Consider the following 25,992-nt stretch of genomic DNA (forward strand, 5'->3'; position numbering starts at 1 on the left):
CTTTGTACAGTATTTGGCTGTTTATATGGAATTACCAGTCTCTGTGAGGACAAAAAATGAGAGGTTAGCATTGGTAAAGTCACTATGAATACCACTAGAGCTTCTGTGCTTGTAGTACCCGAGACATGCCAGTGGGTGGCAGTAGTGAGGAAAAGTCCCCAATCAGTGGTCAGGTAATGACATCCTTATCTAAATGGCTCAGAGACCTCCTTTATAAACATAGTTAATCATTGGACTGAACCATACGTTACTGCAACAGAACAATTAATCACTTTGCCAAAATGAGACTCGGTCACTCTCTCTCTCTCTCTCGTCTTATAGCTGATAATGTGAAGTCAGACATCTTGAAACCCTATAACATTGATAATTGAGGGTGTCTCGGATTTTGGAAGCAGAGCCTACTAGACTTAATTTGAATGTGTGCCCAATTGAGACTCTCTCTCTCCTCCTGTCCCATAGCTGATAACGGCATCCTCCCTCTGTTCCATGGCGTTCTCCTGCGCCAACAGGCAGCCCTAGCCGATCAGCTCATGTGATTCATTTAGACAGGCTGATATTCATTAAGACAGGCTGATATTCATTTAGACAGGCTGATATTCATTTAGACAGGCTGATATTCATTTAGACAGGCTGATATTCATCTAGACAGGCTGATATTCATCTAGACAGGCTGATATTAATCTAGACAGGCTGATATTCATTTAGACAGGCTGATATTCATTTAGACAGGCTGATATTCATCTAGACAGGCTGATATTCATCTAGACAGGCTGATAGCCAAGCTGTGTAAACAGCCATTAGTAATTCAGGACTCTCCAAATTCTCTCCCTTTTTCTTCCGTCTTATTTTCTACATCTCCCTCTCCTTTCCATTTCTTTTCATCTCTCTCTTTTTTCTTTTCCTTCCCCCCCTTCTTGTCATTTTAGCCATTCTCTTTGACTCTGCCATCTTGTTTTTTTCTCTCTCTCTCTCTCTCTCTCTCTCTCTCTCTCTCTCTCTCTCTCTCTCTCTCTCTCTCTCTCTCTCTCTCTCTCTCTCTCTCTCTCTCTCTCTCTCTCTCTCTCTCTCTCTCTCTCTCTCTCTCTCTCTCTCTCTCTCTCTCTCTCTCTCTCTCTCTCTCTCTCTCTCTGACTCACCAATTCCCAATCCCATCGGTAATAACAGTAAGCAGGTGTTATGTGAGAAGCAGTTAAAATATGTTAATTGGTGGTGGCTTATTTTCATAAAAAGGGACAGAATATGAATATCTACCATGCTATGGGCTTTGGAGGAGGGGGTTGATGAGAAGTGTTTATTTATTAGCCTAAATACATTAAACCCCAAGATATGGGAGATGTGGAAGGGTCTGGAGGAGAGGTTCTTCAGTTACAGAGGTTCTGTTATTCTGTGCAACAGTGTTCTTCACTCCTGGTCCCAGAGAGCCAAAGGGTGTGCAGGTGTTTGGTCCAGCACTGCACTAACACATCAGTATGGTGCTGCCCTTCAGAGACAGGTAGACACCCTGTGGTCACCAGGAGCAGGATTGAAGAGCATTGCACTATGACCTTACACAGACTTGAACTATCACACATATCCCTTTTTGAGACAGCCTCTATATGGCATGCTCACATGAGGAAAGTCCACAGCTCGTATTCACAAAGCATCTCAGGGTAGGAGTACTGATCTAGAATCAGGTCCCCCCTTTGTCCATGTAATCTTATTCATAATGACTTAAAATCCCAAACTGATTTTAAATTAAGTGTTGTCCTTACTATCCAGCAGTTCATCAGCCATCAGCCCATCCTGACGGTTTCCCAGGACGAAGGCCAGGAAGGAGAGTATCAGGGCGTCCATGATGCCCATGATAGCTAGGATGTAGGCCCAGCGCACGGAGCACGCTCCCAGGGTGTACTTGTCTGTCTGCTCCCCACACATCCTCTTCACCTCGTCACTGTCCCAGCCGTCTGGGTAGATCATACAGCCCAGAATCAGGCACGTACCTGGGATAGGAGGAGGGAGGGAGGGATGGGGGGATGGAGAGACAGAGGGAGGGAGGAGGGATGGTGGGATGGAGAGACAGAGGGAGGGAGGGATGGGGGGATGGAGAGACAGAGGGACGGAGGGATGGGGGATGGAGGGAGAAAGGAAGAAGTGGGAGAAAGGGGGACATTACAGAAAAGAGAGAGTACAGGAGAAACACAGAAAGGTGGAGGGAGAGAGACAAAGAGAGAGTGTTAGCTTAACCCATACCATATCTATGCAGCATTCTAAACTCATCACCCTCCCCTTGTAGTCTCTCCTCCCCCTCCTCCCCCTGTAGTCTCTCCTCCATCCATCCCTCCCCCTGTAGTCCCGACTACCCCTGTAGTCTCTCCTCCCCTCCTCCCCCTGTAGTCTCTCCTCCCCCTCCTCCCCCTGTAGTCTCTCCTCCATCCATCCCTCCCCCTGTAGTCTCTCCCCCCCTCCTCCCCCTGTAGTCTCTACTCCATCCATCCCTCCCCCTGTAGTCCCCCCCATGTAGTCTCTCCTCCATCCATCTCTCCCCCTGTAGTCTCTCCTCCATCCCTCACTCCCCCTGTAGTCTCTCCTCCTCCCCTCCCCTGTAGTCTCTCCTCTATCCCTCCCCATGTAGTCTCTCCTCCATCCCTCCCACTGTAGTCTCTCCTCCTCCCCTCCCCCTGTAGTCTTTCCTCCTCCCCTCCCCTTGTAGTCTCTCCTCCATCCCTCCTTCTGCAGTCTTTCCTCCTCCCTTCCCCCTGTAGTCTCTCCTCCCCTCCCCCTGTAGTCTCTCCTCCATCCCTCCCCCTGTAGTCTCTCCTCCATCCCTCCCCGTGTAGTCTCTCCTCCATCCCTGCCTCCCCCTGTAGTCTCGCCTCCATCCCTCCCTCCCCTGTAGTCTCTCCACCCCTCCCTCCCCCTGCAGTCTCTCCTTCATATCTCCAGTCTCTCCTCAATCCCTCCCCTGTAGTCTCTCCTCCAACCCTCCCCCTGCAGTCTCTCCTCCATCCCTCCACCTGTAGTCTCTCCTCCATCCCTCCCCCTGTAGTCTCTCCTCCTCCCCCTCCTCCCCCTGTAGTCTCTCCTCCATACCTCCAGTCTATCCTCCATCCCTCCCCCTGTAGTCTCTCCTCCCCCTCCTCCCCCTGTAGTCTCTCCTCCATCCCTCCAGTCTCTCCCCCCTCCTCCCCCTGTAGTCTCTCCTCCATCCCTCCCCATTCCTCCCCCTGTAGTCTCTCCTCCATCCCTCCCCCGTAGCCTCTCCTCCATCCCTCCCCCTGTAGCCTCTCCTCCATCCCTCCCCCTGTAGCCTCTTCTCCATCCCTCCCCCTGTAGTCTCTACTCCTCCCCCTGTGGTCTCTCCTCTCCCTCCTCCCCCTGTAGTCTCTCCTCCTCCACTCCCCCTGTAGTCTCTCCTCCATCCCTCCTCCTGAAGTCTCTCCTCCATCCCTCCTCCTGAAGTCTCTCCTCCATCCCTCCCCCTGTAGTCTCTCGTCCATCCCTCCCCCTGTAGTCTCGCCTCCTCCCCTCCCCTGTAGTCTCTCCTCCATCCATCCCTCCCCCTGTAGTCTCTCCTCCTCCCCTCCCCCTGTAGTCTCTCCTCCATCCCTCACCTTGTAGTCTCTCCTCCCCCCGTGTAGTCTCTCCTCCATCCCTCCCCCTGTAGTCTCTCCTCCTCCCCTCCCCCTGTAGTCTTTCCTCCTCCACTCCCCCTGTAGTCTCTCCTCCATCCCTCCTTCTGCAGTCTCTCCTCCTCCCCTCCCCCTGTAGTCTCTCCTCCCTACCCTGTAGTCTCTCCTCCATCCCTCCCCGTGTAGTCTCTCCTCCATCCCTCCGTCCCCCTGTAGTCTCTCCTCCATCCCAACCCCTGTCGTCTCTCCACCTCCCCCCTCCTCCCCCTGTAGTCTCTCCTCCTCCCCCTCCTCCCCCTGTAGTCTCTCCTCCATCCCTCCCCCTGTAGTCTCTCCTCCATCCCTCCCCGTGTAGTCTCTCCTCCATCCCTCCCTCCCCCTGTAGACTCTCCTCCATACCTCCAGTCTCTCCTCCATCCCTCCCCCTGTAGTCTCTCCTCCCCCTCCTCCCTGTAGTCTCTCCTCCATCCCTGTAGTCTCTCCTCCATCCTTCCAGTCTCTCCCCCCTCCTCCCCCTGTAGTCCTTCCTCTCCTCCACCCCTTCTGTAGTCCCTCCTCTCCTCCTGTAGTCCCTCCTCTCCTCCACCCCTACTGTAGTCCCTCCTCTCCTCCACCCCTTCTGTAGTCCCTCCTCTCCTCCACCCCTACTGTAGTCCCTCCTCTCCTCCACCCCTTCTGTAGTCCCTCCTCTCCTCCTGTAGTCCCTCCTCTCCTCCACCCCTTCTGTAGTCCTTCCTCTCCTCCTGTAGTCCCTCCTCTCCTCCTTGTAGTCCCTCCTCTCCTCCACCCCTTCTGTAGTCCTTCCTCTCCTCCTGTAGTCCCTCCTCTCCTCCACCCCTTTTGTAGTCCCTCCTCTCCTCCACCCCTTCTGTAGTCCCTCCTCTCCTCCCCTTCCGTAGTCCCTCCTCTCCTCCACCCCTTCTGTAGTCCCTCCTCTCCTCCACCCCTTCCGTAGTCCCTCCTCTCCTCCACCCCTTCTATAGTCCCTCCTCTCCTCCACCCCTTCCTGTAGTCCCTCCTCTCCTCCACCCCTTCTATAGTCCCTCCTCTCCTCCACCCCTTCTGTAGTCCCTCCTCACCCTGTAGTCTCTCCTCCTCCCCTCCTGTAGTCCCTCCTCTCCTCCACCCCTTCTGTAGTCCCTCCTCTCCTCCTCCCCCTGTAGTCCCTCCTCCCCCTGTAGTCTCTCCTCCTCCCCTTCTGTAGTCCCTCCTCTCCTCCTCCCCTCCTGTAGTCCCTCCTATCCTCCACCCCTTCTGTAGTCCCTCCTCTCATCCTCCCCCTGTAGTCCCTCCTCCCCCTGTAGTCTCTCCTCCTTCCCTCCTGTAGTCCCTCCTCTCATCCACCCCTTCTGTAGTCCCTCCTCTCATCCTCCCCCTGTAGTCTCTCCTGTTCCCCTACTCCTGTAATCTCTCCTCTCCTCTGTTCACTAGCTGATTGATTCCCTCTCCTGACCTCCTGACCACTGTCAGAGTGACCACTGCAGCTCCCCATGGACACAAACAGTACACACACCCACTCCAGCCAGAGACACTGGGACTGTCTTCAATTCAATTCACTTGTTCAGAGTGTGTGACAATAACACGGAGACGTCAGTGCAGGCTGTGGTAACAGATCAATAAAAGTATTGTCAGAGGATATCTAGCAGTCCCACACAGTCACAGCAGCAGAGTCCGTAGTAGAGGCATTTGTCTGTGTTAACAGTCGTGGACATTGCTGTCAGAGGCTAAGCTAAAGAGTCTGCGAGAGAGTACAGAGAGATAAATCTATCGACTTAAGACACAATCTCAGGAAATCAAAGAGCAGCCCTCTCTTTCTCTCCATCCCTCTCTCTCTATTTTCTTCCTCCCTCCCTCTCATTCACTCACAGAACCTCAGGAAATGACAGAGCATCACAGCAGGAATATTGGTGACCTGTTGCCACAAGAAAAGAGCAACCAGTGAAAAAACACACCATTGTAAATACAACCCATATTTATGTTTATTTATTTTCCACGTTGTACTTTTATTTTTGCACATCGTTACCACACTGTATATAGACATAACGTGTTATTTGAAATGTCTTTATTCCTTTGAAACTCTTGTGAGTGTAATGTTAACTGTTCATTTTTTATGATCTATTTCACCTGTTTTGGCAATGTTAACATGTGTTTCCCATGCCAATAAAGCCCTTCGAATTGAATTGAAAGGGGCCGAGAGGAACTGGAGAAAGTGAGAAAGAAACACAAATCAAATCAAATTTTATTGGCCACATACACATGGTTAGCAGATGTCATTGCGAGTGTAGCGAAATGCTTATGCTTCTAGATCTAACAGTGCAGCAGTATCTAACAGGTAATAGCAACAATTCCACAACAAAACCTAATACACACAATCGAGTAAAGGAATGGGATGAGAATATATAAGTTAAAAATATATGGATGGGGCCTCCCGGGTGGCGCAGTGGTTAAGGGCGCTGTACTGCAGCCGGGAGGTCCGTGGGGCGACGCACAATTGGCCTAGCGTCGCCCGGGTTAGGGAGGGCTTGGTCGGTAGGGGTGTCCTTGTCTCATCGCGCACCAGCGACTCCTGTGGCGGGCTGGGCGCAGTGTACGCTAGCCAAGGTGGCCAGGTGCACGGTGTTTCCTCCGGCGCATTGGTGCGACTGGCTTCCGGGTTGGATGTGCGCTGTGTTAAAGAAGAAGCAGCGGCTTGGTTGGTTGTGTATCGGAGGACGCATGACTTTCAACCTTCGTCTCTCCCGAGCCCGTACGGGAGTTGTAGCGATGAGACAAGATAGTAGCTACTACAACAATTGGATACTACGAAATTGGGGAGAAAAAGGGGTAAAATTCAAAAAAAATAAATAATAATATATATATATATATATGGATGAGCAGTGAAAGTGGCTAAGATGCAATAGATGGTAAAGAATAGATAGTGAAGGATACAGTATATATACATATGTGATGAGTAATGTGAGATATGTAAACATTCTTAGTGGCATTATTAAAGTGACTAGTGTTCCATTTATTAAAGTGGCCAGTGAGTTCAAGTCTGTAGGGAGGCAGCCGCCTCTCGGTGCTGGTGGTGGCTTGCTGCTTAACAATCTGATGGCCTTGAGATAGAAGCTGTTTTTCAATATCTCGGTCCCAGCTTTGATGCACCTGTACTAACCTCGCCTTCAGGTTGGAACCGGGGTGAACAGGCAGTGGCTCGGGTGGTTGTTGTCCTTGATGATCTTTTTGACCTTCCTGTGACATCGGGTGCTGTAGGTGTCCTGGAGGGCAAGTAGTTTGCCCCCCGGTGATGCGTTGTGCAGACCACACCACCCTCTGGAGAGCTCTGCGGTTGTGGGTGGAGCAGTGTTTCCCCACTGTGTTTCTGTTCTCTCCTAACATGTGGTTTCCTGTTAGTCTGGAGTTAAACAGGACATGTGGTTTCCTGTTAGTCTGGAGTTAAACAGGACATGATGATATGGATCAGAATTGTGGTAATGATACAAACGGTGCTAACTGGTCTGTAATAATGCACACTGGTGTTAAAGCATGTAATAGCTATAATCTAATCCCACCTCTACACCAGAGGTCCCCAATTACATTCAGCCACGGGACAATTGTTTCTTGAGCGGATGGTCAGGGGGCCGGAACACAATTTAAAATAATTTGTACTCTGCAAATTGACCGTAAGTAGCCCAAACCAATAGCATGTAACAAAAACATAATCATTTCAATTAAATACATTGAGATATGATCACCTATGCCTCTCTATTTCTGAATCATTGTGAGCAGATTGTCCTAGCCGGGAGAGTTAGTGCTGTGTCAGTCTCCGGCACTGATGATCCACATTGCTAATCACTGTTCTCGGATCTGAGGATGGGACACCGATGACTTTCTCTCGTTTTTAACGTTGATCTTGTTTATATGTGCTGTGTGTGAGAGAGCGTTGGATTGGATGCTCTGCATTTGACTATGGTCCTCTCACTTCCAGACCTTTTCATAAATGACACAATACGGTCCTGAGGTGGTCTTATAGCTTGGGTCCAGACTGAGAGGAGGGCAGTCATTCTAACTCTGAACTCATCATTAATAATAAAAACATAATTTACCTGTTCACTTCCTCTTGCAGTGAACCAGGGAGATGCAGAGTGAGGAGAGAGCATGGGAACCTACAGATGTAGGATCTTAATTGGATCACTTTTGTTATCAATTTTCCTGCAACACAGGAAATGCAGATGAGCCTCGTGATTTACAAAAGTCCCTGAAAACCTACACTAACACACGGTTATATTAACAGTATTGCACTTTTCATGTAGCCTACTTTTGACCCGCTAATAGCTTAACCAACGAACAGGCAACATCAAATGTTCAAATCCTGTTGTTGCAGGATTATTTTACTGTGACAATATGGGTTAAGATCCTACATCTGTAATGGACAAGGAGCCTAACGTTTAAGTCTCAGGCAAACATTGAATAAGACAATTAATGAGCCACTGACGCCACCACGGGGCACTCTGTTCACAAAGTTGACATCAGCAAACCTCTCGTCCACACGTCGCCATACACGTGGTCTGCGGTTGTGAGGCCGGTTGGACGTACTGCCAAATTCTCTAAAACGATGTTAGCCTCTAATGGTAGAGAAATTAACATTAAATTATCTGGAAACTGCTCTGATGGACATTCCTGCAGTCAGCATGCCAATTGCATGCTCACTCAAAACATCTATGACATTGTGTTGTGTGACAAAACTGCACATTTTAGAGTGGCCTTTTGTTGCCCCCAGCACAATGTGCACCTGTGTAATGACCATGCTGTTTAATCAGCTTCTTGATATGCCACACCAGTCAGGTGGGTGGATTATCTTGACAAGGGAGAAATGTTAACAAATGTTAACAAATTTGTGCACAACATGAGAGAAATTAGCTTTTTGTGCATATGGAACATTTCTGGGATCTTTTATTTCAGCTCATGAAACATGGGACCAAAACTTTACATGTTTTTTTATATTTTTGTTCAGTGTATTTATCCTTCACTATCTCCCCCTTCTCTAGATCTTCTCCTCTCCCTCCTCTCGACTCCCTGCCACTCTCTCTTTCCTTGGCTTTTCTTCCTCTCTCTCGTCATCCTCTCTCTTTCTCTCCCCCTCTCATGTGTTGCCAGCATCGAATGTGGATCTAGTGTTCGTCTGCCGATCTTTCTGCATATCCCAGCTCTCCCTGTTCACCGTATAATATATATCCTTGCCTCTGCTTTGAGGTTAGATAGCAAGAGAACATGCCATTACCACATATTGCATACTATGTTTTTAGGTAGTTTCTGAAGATTCTCTAACCTTCTCTCATTGAAAGTTAAGAGTCTGTCCTTGTTCTCTCTCTTTCTCCTAACTCCCCTTTCATCTTGGCTGGTTGGTTGTGAATGAGGCTGGCTGGTTGGTTGTGATTGAGGCTGGCTGGTTGGTTGTGATTGAGGCTGGCTGGTTGGTTGTGATTGAGGCTGGCTGGTTGGTTGGGATTGAGGCTGGCTGGTTGGTTGGGATTGAGGCTGTGTTTGTGCGTGCAGGTTTTCTTTCAGTGCGAAGGTGAAACATGCCAAATGCATATATAGAGAGTGTAAATTGGGGCAGAGACAGATAAATGCAAATTGGGCTCTCTCCTCTCCTGTGCGAATCCTCTCACACCTTTCCCCTCAATCCTCCCATAGTGCTGCTGGTCACAGGCTCAGTGTGTTAAGGGCTGAGGGTAATGTGGGGATGCAGGCTGTGTGACATGGATGCTGTGCCGTCTTCTGCATATGGCCAGGCTCATTAGCTCATCAAAAGCACAAATGCAAACACCCATGTGCACGCACACGCACAGCCAATTACAGCACCGCACATTGACTGTACAAACAGAGCAGTCAATGCGATTACAGCCAAAGAGATTCATTTTAGACCGTTGAATTGTAATGCTAGCAGGGAGCTGTCCAATCAAGAGGTGCTGAAACCCCAATTGGAGACCTGCTGCATTCACCCAACTGGCTTACATGAGCTGCTCTGTGGTTTGGATTAGAGTGCATTCTTCCCCCTCATCTCTGTATGCATCCAACACACTCAGGCAGACTATTGCATTGGCATGCTTCTTATTCTCGCTCCCTCCACGACAACTTGTTTCACTTGTCGTTGGGGACGACAAGGATTTTACAAGGAAGCAGACAGGGAAGGAGAGGGGGAGAGATAAAGGCAAAGGAATGAGATTAGAAAGAGAGAGGGACAGAAGGAGAGAGGGAAAGAGCTGAGCACTCTGTCTCTATGGCTCAGGCGCAGAATGACATCAATTGTAGCTGTTGCTTCTCTACTGTGCACAGGTGGAGCAGGCAGACAGAGGCAAAGAGCATCATGTCAGGAACACGCACTATTAGTTTATACAACGAGTGTCTGAACAGAGTAAGAGTTATATGAGGTGCCTGTTGTTTTCTTTCCTAGGGAGAGAGGAGAGGAGGAAGGTGGGAATACATAGTGTGGATGGGGGAGAAGATGGCTTGCTGAATGGAAGTACCATCGGGAGGATACAGGGTTAGAATCTGTCACACTCTGACCATTATTTGCGTTGTTTGTTTCTATGTTTTGTTTGGTCAAGGTGTGATATGAGTGGGCATTCTATGTTGCATGTCTAGTTAGTCTGTTTCTATGTGTTTTGGCCTGATATGGTTCTCAATCAGTGACAGGTGTTTGTCGTTGTCTCTGATTGGGAACCATATTTAGGTAGCCTGTTTTGTATTGTGGTTCATTGTCTATGTGATGTTGCATGTTTGCACACAGTATTGATCGCGGTCGTCTTATTATTTTGTTTGTTTGTTTGTTTGGTGTTCTTCTTCTTCGTGTTCATTCGTCTAACATTAAAAGAATGTATTCACACCACGCTGCGCTTTGGTCTCTTCACTACGACGATCGTGACACCATCTGACACATAAAGAGAGGAAAGGAAGTGTTCAACCAGCAAGACTACTCCATCCTGTCCTTAATTGAGCAGCAATGGTGGTTCTTAATTAAACCAATAGATATGTTGCATTAGTTCTGCAATTCATTACTTTGACCTTTGTCTTTTCTACCCTGACTGGGAAAAAGTCCTATCCTATTCACAGCAGAGAAATCTGCTTCTGTTCTCCATTCCTAAAGCGGAGGGGTTTATGGATGGTCCCTGGAGGACAGTGTGCCGTAAAAGTGATTGAGGATCAAATGAATAACCCAATCATTCTGCAGCAAGCCGCCCACGTCTGTATCAGCCCCAGGCCCAGGCAAGATCACAGCAGTTATACTATTATTAGCTATTCATAATAGCCGGGGGGGGGGGGGGGAAATAAACAGTCGACCGAAACACAAGTTTCTACATGCCTTTATTCTTACCAAATGTACAAGGGTACACTGTTGTGACTCCTCATGAAGAATATTTCAGATCATTTTGTTTTCAGATATTTTTTGATTCCGTCATAGAAAATGCAGAGCGTTATAGTATATGCCCTTTAGCAGATGATTTTATCCAAAGCGGTTCAGAGTCGTGTGCATACACCTTTTTTACGTATGGGTGGCCCCAGTGGGAATCTAACCCACAATCCTGATGTTTTTCTGTATGGGTGGCCCCAGCGGGAATCTAACCCACAATCCTGATGTTTTTCTGTATGGGTGGCCCCAGTGGGAATCTAACCCACAATCCTGATGTTTTTCTGTATGTGTGGCCCCAGTGGGAATCTAACCCACAATCCTGATGTTTTTCTGTATGGGTGGCCCCAGTAGGAATCTAACCCACAATCCTGATGTTTTTCTGTATGGGTGGCCCCAGTGGGAATCTAACCCACAATCCTGATATTTTTCTGTATGTGTGGCCCCAGCGGGAATCTAACCCACCATCCTGATGTTTTTCTGTATGGGTGGCCCCAGCGGGAATCTAACCCACAATCCTGATGTTGCTGTGCTGTGCTCTATCCACTAGGCCATGCAGGACCATGCTCTTGTATTTGCAGGACTGATATCTTCCATTTCTTCATTTATATTAAAAAATGTTCTGAAAAAAAGCTAAACTCATGTCATTACTGTCTCCCAAGGCAGCATAGTGTAGTTTATCGTAAAATGCAACAACAAAATGACCCATTCAACCCATTGTCAGACATAGCAATAGAAAAAAACGTCTGTCTTTTCATCACTACATGAATCATTATGATAATCCTCATAGGCATAAATATTGTTTTCCTGGTTTTAAATCCCTCTATGAAAGCCCACTGACGGACCCCCTCTGGTTTAAATCTCTCTATGAAAGCCCACTGACGGACCCCCTCTGGTTTAAATCTCTCAATGAAAGCCCACTGACGGACCCCCTCTGGTTTAAATCTCTCTATGAAAGCCCACTGACGGACCCCCTCTGGTTTAAATCTCTCAATGAAAGCCCACTGACGGACCCCCTCTGGTTTAAATCTCTCTATGAAAGCCCACTGACGGACCCCCTCTGGTTTAAATCTCTCTATGAAAGCCCACTGACGGGCGTCCTCTGGTTTAAATCTCTCTATGAAAGCCCACTGACGGACCTCCTCTGGTTTAAATCTCTCTATGAAAGCCCACTGACGGACCCCCTCTGGTTTAAATCTCTCTATGAAAGCCCACTGACGAACCTCCTCTGGTTTAAATCTCTCTATGAAAGCCCACTGACGGACCCCCTCTGGTTTAAATCTCTCTATGAAAGCCCACTGACGGACCCCCTCTGGTTTAAATCTCTCTATGAAAGCCCACTGACGGACCTCCTCTGGTTTAAATCCCTCTATGAAAGCCCACTGACGGACCCCCTCTGGTTTAAATCTCTCTATGAAAGCACACTGACGGACCCCCTCTGGTTTAAATCTCTCTATGAAAGCCCACTGACGGACCCCCTCTGGTTTAAATCTCTCTATGAAAGCCCACTGACGGACCTCCTCAGGTTTAAATCTCTCTATGAAAGCCCACTGACGGACCCCCTCTGGTTTAAATCTCTCAATGAAAGCCCACTGACGGACCCCCTCTGGTTTAAATCCCTCTATGAAAGCCCACTGACGGACCCCCTCTGGTTTAAATCTCTCAATGAAAGCCCACTGACGGACCTCCTCTGGTTTAAATCTCTCTATGAAAGCCCACTGACGGACCCCCTCTGGTTTAAATCTCTCTATGAAAGCCCACTGACGGACCTCCTCTGGTTTAAATCTCTCTATGAAAGCCCACTGATGGACCTCCTCTGGTTTAAATCTCTCTATGAAACTTGCTATCTGACTCTCAGAGCACATTGTTACAGGGCTCCATTTTAAAGTATTCCATTTTCTTCTTCTTCATTGGCTGATTGCTCCCAACGCATAGGAATCCCACCCGGTTGAGTACTTTAAAATGGTGGAAGCCCTCAATGGCAATGTCCATGCTAAACGGGTTATATCCATGATGAGTCCTCTATCTCTATGACAACAGGCTCTGATATAAAGTTGCAGAAATGCCATGTGCGTCCACTTATATCAGCGCTTTCATAACAACTTAACCATTACGAAACTTCTATTCGATCAAATAAGCCACACACAGCAAATCAGCAATAAAATTTTTCGTTGACACTCATTGATCTCCGTACAAAAATTCCTTATTTTCATGGACAGATTTTGGGCGGACTAAAACCTCTTGCGTCACCTCTTCCTGACTTTCTCAGGTACCGGGAGAGTCACACACTCCTGACGCTGTGACAGAGGACAACATGAGTCACACAGCCAGCTCTCTCTCTCTCATTTTCCCCTTCCTCTCTTTTCCTCTCTTTAATTCCTTCATTCTCTCTCTCTCTCTCTCTCTCTCTCTCGATCGGTCACTCTTTCATCGCATCTCATGAGTAAACCCAACCCTGCCATATGCCTCAATCCCTCTAAAGAGTCACGGACACTCACGCTCAACCCCTCGCTCAGATATGACAAGCCCTTTATCATACTCATAAAGAGCTGTAGTATTACAGTAGACTGACACATTGCAACGAGGACACTGTCTCCCATGAACCTCTAGGGCGGAAGAGCAGAAGAGGTGATTGGGAACAGGTGTTACAATTAACTACCGGCGGCTGCCAGCAGACCCGCCGAGTACCGAGCGTCTGCCAACGAGGAGCCACAGTGACAAGAAATGCAGCCTCACAGGGAAAACAACATTTGTTGACACACTGTGTAATCATGTGAGTAGAAGAAAATAAAAAAATCGACCTAATAATGTTTTGATGCGCTTCCATGAGAGGGAATGAGTAGTAGTATAAGCTGAGTAGTAGTAGTATAGTATCATAAAGTAACAAGGCTTTTTGGACGGGACCCAGCTACAGACTGGGAACTGCTTACTGACTGTGCTGAATGAGCAGCATTAGAAAAGCAATTTCCTCCACTCTGATGGAGAGCTGCAAGCCTCCAAGATAATTCCCCCACAGGGTTACTTCTACATTGCACCAATCAACCCAGGTGTCTCATCAATGCTTGATGGCTAACAAAAATCCCTTCCCTGAGTTTTTAGTTGAACAGAAAGAGACGGGCCCTAGTATAGCCTCATCATCTCCCCATTAGATTAGAACTTCATCACTTTTCAGCGTGGATCCTTCCTTTCTTTCCCAAGTTCCTCAGATGTGGTGACAGAGTTCTGGAAGTGGAAGATGGCTAAGGCAGTTCAGGTGAATATTCTAGATCCTTTCTAGGTCCTCGTTTCTTTTTTCCCACCCGGCTCCGTTTGAAGTTGGCTGATGGGATTGTTTTAATATTCCTCTGATCTGGGCTGACGGAAGGGTACATGTGATGTGATCCTCTCTCTACTGCTTGGAGATCAGTTTGGAAGTACCAAGCTGACTAATGATGGACTGAGAGAGGAGGGGATAAAGGGAGTGATCTTGCACAGTTACTTTATGCGACCGTCTCTGTTGTGCTGTAATCATGAAAATAATATTCAGCTGAAGTGGGAAGAGACTGTTGAATGCGACAATAGTGAGAATCTGGAAGCAGTGTGTCACAGAGAGTGGAATACTGAAATAATTGTGGAATTTAAAAGTTGTTTATAAAGCTGAAAATGTCTACAGAGTGAGAGATGTGAGTGGTTGAATCTAGTTTCCAAGCTAAATGATGGACTGTCAGTCGTTTCATTGTCTGTGTAGGGGGCCAGACACATCATGTCTCTCTCTGCCCACTCTGATCTTATGTCATGATGATCAACAAGAGTGATCAGCAGGAGCTTGGTGAGCAGTGATGAATGGCAGAGCTGTATCAGAGGGAAGGCTTTGATGACAACTAGTGCCCATGGGGCGAGGGCAGCAGGGAACGGCTTAAAGGGCAGACTGGTCGATATCCAGCTGGTTGCCATGGAGACACACCTTTTAACTCTAGCGGTGCCTTCCCAGCAGGAACCTCTTTGACCACTACACCAGTCTCTGCCCGCCGTGTCCGAGAGTTCCTGCCCATATCACAGCAACACGATAGGGAGAGGCAGGAAGCGAGCGAGTAGTGTGCCGTTTCCATGGCAACCCAGGGGAGTGAGCGAGCCAAGCTCGGAAAGAATATTGACTACAGAGCTGACAGCGAACAACGGTGAAACAGTGCATCTCTCTCTCAGCTATGCATCCTCCGAGCCGTAACCCTCATAAACAGGTCCATGTAAACGTACTGGGTTACAGCGAGATCAACACCGCAACACAAAAATAACTTAACTACAATGCTAAACCAGAAGCTGTAACATAGACGATCTCATTAAAGTATCTCATTAAAGAGAAGTATGGTATTTGAACCCAGGGGAGATTGTATAATAAGTCACAAGTGCAGCAATGCACACAGAACGTGTCCTCATCCAGACTCCCTGGAGTATCAACCACACGTTCCCGGAGACCAATATACTGTGCTAAATTTTTCAGATAACAACCTCTGCTGTTGTGCTGCTCGGCGAGTGCCGAAGCCGTCTGATGTCCTCACAACACAGACCTCATTTGTACACATTTTTTTTTACCACGGTCTTGGCAAGGCTCGCTTTGAAAGAAACACTCTGTCAACATCATTAGCTGTTTCTTTCACAGCGGGAACATTGTTCCTCAAAACCAGCTCAGCTCGGTACTACCAGTCCTTTAGATATTGCACCAATTAATAAAAATGGCTTGTCTTACAGAGATCCTTTCCCTTTAAATATACACACTGGTCCCATTTCACATACATTTCACACACTTGGTTGAGTTTTAAACTAACGTATATTTAACGTGAAATCAAAAAATGTCACCACCTCATTGGTTCTAGGTTCAAAGTTGGTTGAAAAAAATATGAAATGCCCATACTTTGATGACTTTTTGCAAATCCAATCAGTTTTCCACATTGATTCAACATCACCGCAAATATTTTTACAAATTGAAATAAATTGAAATGACATTCCCCAAGCGGTGTTAGTGCTTACTTAACAATGTAACCGGTCTCTGTGGCTGGCTAACATTGACCAACATTCAATGCCAGCCAAGCCCAGGAAAACCCAATCCATTATGATTGTTACCAGTTTTTGCCCAACCAAAAATACAGTTTTTAACAAAGTTTACCTACGGCTAATTTCCCTGAAATCTATCAAGAGCAGAGATCTACCAACATGGCATTACAAAAAGATTGAGCTCTAGAGCAAACAAATGATAGGGTTTTTAAACCAAGGGAAAAGAACTGTGATAGGGTAGGAAACACATGGCTGCCTTGCCACATACAAAAATCATTTTCACACACGAGACACAAACTGGTCCTTCCTTGTGGCATGTCCGACAGAACTGAGCACTGTAATTACTGTCAGCTGCTCACGAGTGACTGGTAACTGTAGCATCAGCAATAAGGCAATTCCCTGGGCTGTTTGTCAAGCGGTGTTAGTGCTTACTTAACAATGACAGCACAAGGGGGAACACATGTGGATAACTCTGTGCCAACTCATTCGCTTCCAATACGGGTACTACCTTTCCTCCGGCAATATCGTTACCCATTATAAAGGTCACACCTTTCACTGGCAATTTAGGACGTACCCCCACTCTGAATATTCCACTGATTAACTCAGTGTACTTTCACAAAGTGCAATGGCACTGGGACAAAACCCATTTCAATACCCTGCACTAACACACTGGAACCACAGTATGTATCGTCAGATAAGGGCAACACATCAGACAATATAAACGACTGCGCCGCACCAGTATCTCTAAGGATTTTAACCGGACGCTGAGACGCTTCGTCATTCGTTAGGGACACAAACCCATCGGAAATGAATGGTTCATAACTACGGTCGGGGACTGGGTCTTTCAAACTACAGTTACCCTGAGGCACCTGTTTTGTTGCAGACCTCACAACCGTACGAATTAGACCAACACCAGTTGGTGGCTTGGCACGAAGAGACATCCCTTGTTTGCGTTTAAGCAGGAAGCAATCATTAATCATATGTCCTACTTTATGACAATAGAAACAGGAACGCTCATTCTTCTGGCGTGCTTGATATACTACTGCGGGCCGACTAGGGCTAAAGGTAGGAAACTTTGTGGTTCTACTCTCAGTTTGAGCCGAAAACACACTCTTGTGCGTCAACACAAACTCGTCTGCCAACACAGACGCTTCTGCCAGGGAGGATACTTTCTGTTCGTTTAGATAAACTACAATGCGTTCGGGTAAGCAATTTTTAAACTCTTCCAACAAGATTAACTCCCAGAGAGAGTTGAAATCAGTTACCTTACTAGCAGCATGCCATTTATCAAACAGATTTCCCTTGTCTCTAGCAAATTCCACATAAGTCTTACTAGAAGACTTTCTATGAGACCTAAATCTCTGTCGGTATGCCTCAGGCACAAGCTCATAGGCACGAAGAACAGTAGCTTTGACCACTTCATAATTCAAACTGTCCTCCAGAGGTAGCGCTGACAAAACCTCTTGGGCTTTACCAGTTAATTTACACTGAAGTAATAGGCACCATACCTCTTCAGGCCATTTCAATGCTACGGCTATACGCTCAAATACACAAAAATAGGAGTCAACCTCCGACTCTCTGAACAAAGGTACTAAGGCAATCTGCCTACTAATGTCAAACGTGTTTGAGGACACAGCAGGTGAGGACGACTCACTAACAGGCACAGTAGGAACGAAGGCTAGCCTCGCTGTCTCTGCCTCCATTCCATCTGGCGCATTTTAAACGTCATCTGCCTCTGTTCTCGTTCTCGTTCTCTTTCTGCCTCAATTTTACACATCTCCAACTGCTGTTGTAACTGTGCTAAACAGACATCCCTCCTGGCATCATCATTTGACAGTGGGGAGAGTGGATCAAAACGGGACAATGTGGCTGTCGTTTATACATTTAACACTAGCTGTTTAACCTAGATACTGAATAATGGTCAGCCACGGTCATTAAGTCAACTCTACGACATTTATCAAAAACCTCCCACGAAGGGTTATCCAAAAAGGACTTCAAATCAAAAGTAGCCATCTTACACTACTTCACAAGAGCCAACGAAAATATAATGCTACAGGTCCCGTAAATTATAATTGTGACAAAGTCTCTGTTTATTGGCTGGCTAGCAATAGGCTATGTCATGTTTCCAACAGCTAACTAACTAACCAAAAATAGTTCTAACTAGTGTTTTTAACAAAGTGGGTAGTGTATGCATGGGCGACTGACCAGCAACAACAAACACCATAACTACTCACAGGTGATGACAAAGTGCTATGGAGGTGCTCCCAGAGGTTAATTAATACGGGGAGAGACTACAAACATGGCATTTACAAAGAGATTAAGCGCTATATAGGGTTCTAAACATGGCATTACAAAGATTGACGGAGCAGGCTCTACGGCAACAAAAAGATATGCCAAATTATAGGGTTTTTAAACCAAGGGAAAAGAACTGTGATAGGGTAGGAAACAGGAGGAGGTGTGTCTTCTGATTGATGAAAACCCAATCCATTATGATGCATTGATTGATGAGCAGATTAAAATGATGAGCGTTGAAGTGCTGAGAGATGATGAGGCGGCCATGGATAACATGGAGAATGAGATTGCCCTCAGGGCTTGGGTTTTGGTTTACGGTTTGAAGAGGTAGTCAAAACAATGACTGATTGATTAGCCATGGGTCAGGAGGAGCAGGGGAGGAAGAGAGAGACCGGATGAGTAGGATGAGGCGTACACGTTCCAACACAGTGGATGGCTGCTCAGGTCCAGCACATCAAAGGATTTGCCCTATGTCCTCCTTTGATTGGCGTGGAAACTTAAAATGGATGCCACAGGTGAGGACTGAGAAGTAATGAACAAAAAAGTTAAAGGTCTTTGAAAACTTTGGCCAGTACGAGACGAGTCACCACTGCCCACACAGTCAGATATCAAGCACACAGTCTCTTAAAGATGAGCAGTTTACAGGTGGCGTTGTTGTTTTCTAGACCTGAGTAACTGGGCCAAGTAGTCTTACCCTCGCTGCATCTCATTCATTCCCCATTAATCACCCAACAACAGAACCCAACAATGAAAGCCAGGTGTCATAACCAGCCGGTTGGAGAGACTGATGATGACAGAAACAGGAACTGCGTGACAGTCTCTTAACAAAGCACACTCAGACACACCAACATCACACATGCTGCTGCTGCCTCGCTGCTTTTTTAATGGTTCACCATGCCCTTGTCCCTCCCTCCCTCCCTCCTTCTTTCCTTCCTCTCTCTGGAAGAGGGGGATAAATCAAACGCCTGTCTCCTTTGCTTGGCTCTGGTGATCCAGGAGATAAACACAGTTTGGAAATCTATAAAGCCAACTCCTCTGAACGCTGGCTGGGACATAGAGACTGGAGGAGACATGGGGGTCAATACATCTATAGCCTCACTACTTAGACTACAACAACACTGTCTGGACTGATGGATCAAACAGCGATTTTATTTAACAGGTTGAGAGCAGAATGTCTGGTGGTGGGAAGAGTTCACCATGCTGTATGCTACATGTGCTTGTCATAGTTTATCAACATGGCCAATACAAGTCTACTTTAATGGAGAGCTTCATAGCCCTCATTTTAGGAATAAGAAACAGATCTTGTTCACACCTGTTTTCATGTGTGTGTCTTGTGGTTTGTTTGTTGGCACATGTAGGCCAAGGTCAGAGTTTTTAACAATAATGATCTCATTTTCAATCATAACACAATCAAATCAAATCCCATTTTATTTGACACACGCGCCGAATACTACAGATGTAGAGAGGTCCTGGATGGCAGGAAGCTTGGCCCCAGTGATGTACTGGGCCATACACACTACCCTCTGTAGTGCCTTGCGGTCGGAGGCCGAGCAGTTGTCATACCAGGCGGTGATGCAACCAGTCAGAATGCTCTCGATGGTGCAGCTGTAGAACTTTTTGAGGATCTGAGGACCCATGTCAAATCTTTTCAGTCTCCTGAGAGGGAATAGCCGTTGTTGTGACCTCTTCACGACTGTCTTGGTGTGTATGGACCGTGATAGTTTGTTGGTGATGTGGACACCAAGGAACTTGAAGCTTTCAACCTGCTCCACTACAGCCCCGTCGATGAGAATGGGAGAGTGCTCGATCCTCCTTTTTCTGTATGCAAGTTGGAGTGGTCTAGGGTTTCTGGGATAATGGTGTTGATGTTAGCCATGACCAGCCTTTCAAAGCACTTTATGGCTACAGACGTGAGTGCTACAGATCGGTAGTCATTTAGGCAGGTTACCTTGGTGTTTTTGGGCACAGGGACTATGGTGGTCTGCTTGAAACATGTTGGTATTACAGACTGTCAGTGAAGACACTTGCCAGTTGGCATGCTCGGAGTACATGTCCTCGTAATCCGTCTGGCCCTGCGGCCTTGTGAATGTTGACCTATTTACTCACATCGGCTACGGAGAGTGTGATCACACAGTCGCCGGAACAGCTGATGCTCTAATGCATGCTTCAGTGTTACTTGCCTCAAAGAGAGCACAAAAGTTATTTAGCTCATCTGGTTGGCTTGTGTCACTGGGTAGCTCGTGGCTGTGCTTCCCTTTGTAGTCTGTAATAGTTTTCAAACCCTACCACATCTGACGAGTGTCGGAACCGGTGTAGTACGATTCGATCTTAATCCTGTATTGACGCTTTGCCTGTTTGATTGTTCGTCGGAGTGCAAAGCGGGATTTTTTATAAGTGTCCGGGTTAGAGTCCCGCTCCTCGAAAGTGACAGCTCTACACAGCTCAGTGCGGATGTTGCATGGGTTCGGGTATGTACGTACGGTCACTGTGGGGACGACGTCATCGATGCACTTATTGATGAAGCCAGTGACTGATGTGGTGTACTCCTCAATGACATCGGAAGAATCCCAGAACATATTCCAGTCTGTGCTAGCAAAACAGTCCTGTAGCTTAGCATCTGCGTCATCTGACCATTTCCTTATTGAGCAAGTCAATGGTGTTTCCTGCTTTAGTTTTTAGCTTGTAAGCAGGAATCAGGAGGATAGAGTTGTGTGTGGAGTAAAGGTGGTCTAGAGTTGTTTCCCTCTGGTTGCACATTTAACATGCTGGTAGAAATGAGGTAAAACGGATTTAAGTTTCCCTGCATTAAAGTTCCCGGCCACTAGGAGCGCCGCCTCTGGATGAGCATTTTCTTGTTTGCTTATGGCCTTACACAGCTCGTTGAGTGCTGTCTTAGTGCCAGCATCGGTTTGTGGTGGTAAATAAACAGCTATGAAAAATATAGATGAAAACTCTTGGTAAATAGTGTGATCTACGGCTTATCATGAGATACTCTACCTCATGGGAGCAAAACCTCGAGACTTCCTTAATATTAGATTTTGTGCACCAGCTGTTATTTACAAATAGACACAGACCGCACCCCTTGTCTTACCGGAGGCAGCTGTTCTATCTTGCCGATGGACTAAAAACCCAGCCAGCTGTATGTTATCCATGGTGTCATTCAGCCACAACTTGGTGAAACATAAGATATTACAGTTTTTAATGTCCCATTGGTAGGATAATCTTGATCGGAGCTCATCCATTTTGTTATCCAATGATTGTACGTTGGTTAATAGGACTGATGGTAGAGGGTGATTACTCACTCACTGTCGGATCCTTGCAAAGCACCCCGACCTACGTCCCTGATATCTCCGTCTCTTCTTCATGCGAATGATGGGGATTTGGGCCTTGTCAGGTGTCTGAAGTAAATCCTTCATGTCCGACTCGGACACGAAGGATCTAAAGAAAAAATCTTTGTCCAGTACGAGGTGAGTAATCGCTGTCCTGATATCCAGAAGCTCTTTTTGGTCATAAGAAACAGTGGCAGAAACAGTGGCAGAAACATTATGTAGAAAATAGGTTACAAATAATGAGAAAATGCACACACAATAGCACAATTGGTTGGGAGCCTGTAAAACGGCAGCCATCTCCTCCGGCGCCATCATGTCTTTATCTGTAGTTAATTTGTACTCTTTTGCCTCTAGTCATAATTAAACAACTCTAAACTGTCATTATTTCTTAATTATGAAGTCAGGAAGGGAAATGCTTGTTCAGGACTGTTTTTTTTTTGCAAGAAAGCTGACAGGGAGAGAGAAGAGAGGTCTCTATAGACCTTCTCACCTGTGGTTGAGCAGGGAGATGCAGCTTGCTGGAATGAGCTGCACCATTGTGTTTGAGTTCATGTGATTCAAAAGAGCAACTGAGTTTATTTTCTACCTGCTATCCCCTGCTTACAGCAAATACGAATGCATTTAATCTAAAACTGCTCCCACAGGGCAACTTGAAATACCAAACGCCTTCAAAGCCTTTCATTCATATTTGACGCAACTATAATTTATTCACAAACCAGAGTTACGCAGTGATATTGATATGGCTCATGCATTTCTATGCATTCAATGATTCAAGATGCTTCAACACATTCTACAAGGTCATGTATTTAGCATTCCGGCACGCAGCATTTCGGCACGGATAAACAATTCTGACAGTGAGATCTCAATTGTGATTGCGCTCACTGCTAAGGTTCACAGACCTGGGGGAAATTCAGCCCAGAAAAAGTCACTTAATTGTGGCTCTTTAGAGAGCCTTGTTGTGACCCTTAGATACACCAAAGTTAAAGTAATGTCTTACACATACATGTATACATTAAGTACACAATTCTGAAACTAAATGCCCCGATTTCTAGTCTTATCTTTAGCGGTTGGTGTTTGCAGCAGCCACTATCTCCCATGCAGTGTTTCCCCTAGGATTTCTTTCACCAGTGGTGGCAGAGGTAGCGGGGTCTTCCTGGGGCATACATTTATAAATATATTAATAGGGTTGGATACACTTCCAGGCTTACAACCTAGCTAGCTAGTTACCTTGGAGATTTCTCGGACGATCTGATGTTGTAACGCGTCACTCTGATCTTAAAAGCGCGTCTCGGCAGACATTTGGTGCACCACTGCTAAATGAATGTAGGACAAACACTGACATTTGATGTTCTTGTCAATGCTGTGTCGTGTCTGGACTATCATTAAATGTGAAGACTTATTTATATAAAATCAGATCTATAGGTTTAATTATTATGTGATTAAACTAATCATGTAAACATTAATTAATTAGGAAGACGTGGCACCACGGGAAAATGTTTAGAGCTACAGAGTTATAATTTTAATATATATTAATATCTGATCAATTCGTCTTCTATTAATGAATTATTACCTCATCAGTTCTCATTAATGAACGTCGCAAACCCTTGGATATCTGCACGAACCCTAGTTTCCATAATGAATCATCAATATACAAATTGGCTTAATTATTTATTTACTAACTAAGTAATCACAGAAATACATAACAAACAAACAGTTGATATTGGTTACTAACAATGATAGGACGGTTTGGTAGACAAAGGAAAGGGGTGGGGATTGAGAGAGCAGGAAAGACAAAAGAGATTCACGACACACAGTAGATAATTATAATAATTGAAATGCTAGTCCTTTGCACATGAACGGCCGCTCATTCGAGAATAATTTAAACGTATATATTTACGCCCATATGTCGTTGTTGTCTTCTCTGTTGGAATCCTTGATTGTCCTGTAGAGTTCATCAGAGTCTCTGGTTAACTTTCCCAGAAGTTTCAATGTCTTTCGTGGTTGTAGGTGTTTAGAATGGATACTTCAGAGTACCATTCGGAAATGTTCTCATAGAATAGATGCTTTGGTGGTTGTCTGTATTCTCGTTCTAGGTTTATGTATTTTCTAGCTGCAGACTAGTAATCATACATCTAAGATTTGCTCTTATTCTGTAGTGATCGATAGTCTCAGAGTTGAACCATTTCCAGCCGTGTAGCCAAAACTACAGCTGCATGGTCTCCTATAGAATGACCTATAGAATTGTAGCCATTCCAACCTGGGGACTCTGTCCCGGAGTTCTCTGACTTGTCCTTAGGTAGAGTTGTAGTTTAAACCATTTCACATGAAGCGTGCATGTTCTCTGGTCTAATGTGAATTTCATCAGGAGTGGGTTTTACACACTTCAGAGAAAAGGGCGGTCCATAACGCCAACGTAATGTCTATGCTCAGGTGGGTGTGGTTACTGACTTGGTTAACTTTATATGAAACCCCATATTTTCTCATTGAGAAGGTTAACATCACGTTACATCTTTTCACAAATAGTTTCATGTTTAATCACATACGTTTCACAATATTTAGATGTAAACCTGACGGCTGGGAAGTGTACACTTTAAGAGATACAGTTATGTGTGTTTCCTGTCCTTCATGAGATCACGAACTGAAACACACTTGTTATAACTGTCCCTTAAGTGTCCACGGACCATTCCCACATTCTCAAATGTAGAAATATTGTTTAATACTCCCATTTCGGCGATTAGGAGTTTTGACAAGAGAATTTCTTTGTTCTCTCTCCCTCAATACTCTCTCAATACTGCATGTCTAAAGGGGGAGAGGGTCCCTTCCAGGAATTTACGACCTGTCGTAAAGTCATAAAACTGTGGAGAGAGAGAGAGCGAGAGAGAGAGAGAGAGAGAGAGAGAGAGAGAGAGAGAGATCATTAATTTCCAGGCCCAGGGACATGTGCTAGTCTGTGGCGACCTAAATGCCAGAACCGGACAAGAACCTGACACCCTCAGCACACAGGGACAAGCACCTGCCTGGAGGTGACAGCATTCCCTTCCCCAAATGCCCCCCTAGGCACAACTATGACAACATAACCAACAAAAACGGGTCACAACTCCTGCAGCCCTGTCGCAGGGTATGTACATAGTCAATGGTTGACTTTGAGGGGACTCCTATGGTAGGTACACCTATAGCTCATCTCTTGGCAGTAGTACGGTAGACTACTTTGTCACTGACCTCTACCCAGAGTCTCTCAGAGCGTTCACAGTCAGCCCAATGACACCCCTATCAGACCACAGCAAAATCACAGTCTACTTGAACAGAGCAATACTCAGTCATGAGGGATCAAAGCCAAAGGAACTGAGTAATATTAAGAGATGCTATAGATGGAAGGAATGTAGTGTTGAAACCTACCAAAAAACAATTAGGCAACAACAAATTCAAACCTTTTTAGACAACTTCCTGGACAAAACTTTCCACTGTAATAGTGAAGGTGTAAACTTGGCAGTAGAAAATCTTAACAGTATATTTAACCTCTCAGCTTCCCGATCAAATCTAAAAATGTCAAACACAAAACCAAAGAAAACAAACAACAATGACAAATGGTTTAATGAAGAATGCAAAAACCTAAGAAAGAAATTGAGAAACCTGTCCAACCAAAAACATGGAGACCCAGAAAACCTGAGTCTCCACATTCACTATAGTGAATCACTAAAACAATACAGAAATACACTACTGAAAAAGAAGGAACAGCACGTCAGAAATCCGCTCAATGTAATTGAAAAATCCATAGACTCTAACCACTTCTAACCACAAAGAATTATCTATCCAAAATGGAGATGTATGGGTAAACCACTTCTCCAATCGTTTTGGCTATATAACAAATAATAAACAGCAAAAACATGATCAAATACAAATCTTAGAATCAACTATTAAAGACTACCAGAACCCACTGGATTCTCCAACTACCTTGAATGAACTACAGGACAAAATAAAAACTCTCCAACACAAAAAAGGCCTGTGGTGTTGATGGTATCCTCAATGAAATGATCAAATATACAGACAACAAATTCCAATTGGCTATACTAAAACTCTTTAACATGATGCTTAGCTCTGGCATCTTCCCCAATATTTGGAACCAAGGACTGATCACCCCAATCCACAAAAGTGGAGACAAATTTCACCCCAATAATAATAATAATATATATATATATTTTTTTTAGACCTTTATTTAACTAGGCAAGTCAGTTAAGAACAAATTCTTAACTGGGATAGGCGTCAACAGCAACCTTGGGAAAATCCTCTGCATTATCATTACCTGCAGACTCGTTCATTTCCTAAGTGAAAACAATGTACTGGGCAA

At 45.7% G+C, this 25,992-nt stretch overlaps 1 protein-coding gene across 1 annotated transcript in view; it reads right to left on the reverse strand.

Moving 5' to 3' along the window:
• The window catches only part of LOC139378517 (LHFPL tetraspan subfamily member 3 protein-like), a 37,686-nt gene continuing 11,694 nt past the window's right edge, over window positions 1–25,992 (reverse strand). The window contains exons 2-3 of the mRNA XM_071120757.1: window positions 1,752–1,979; window positions 1–41 (exon numbers count right to left, since the gene is read on the reverse strand). Coding sequence (XP_070976858.1) covers window positions 22–41; window positions 1,752–1,979 — 248 coding nt within the window. The 3' untranslated portion in view covers window positions 1–21. The remainder of the gene's footprint in view (window positions 42–1,751; window positions 1,980–25,992) is intronic.

Source organism: Oncorhynchus clarkii, chromosome 21, assembly GCF_045791955.1.
Source record: "Oncorhynchus clarkii lewisi isolate Uvic-CL-2024 chromosome 21, UVic_Ocla_1.0, whole genome shotgun sequence".
Lineage (NCBI taxonomy): Eukaryota > Metazoa > Chordata > Actinopteri > Salmoniformes > Salmonidae > Oncorhynchus > Oncorhynchus clarkii.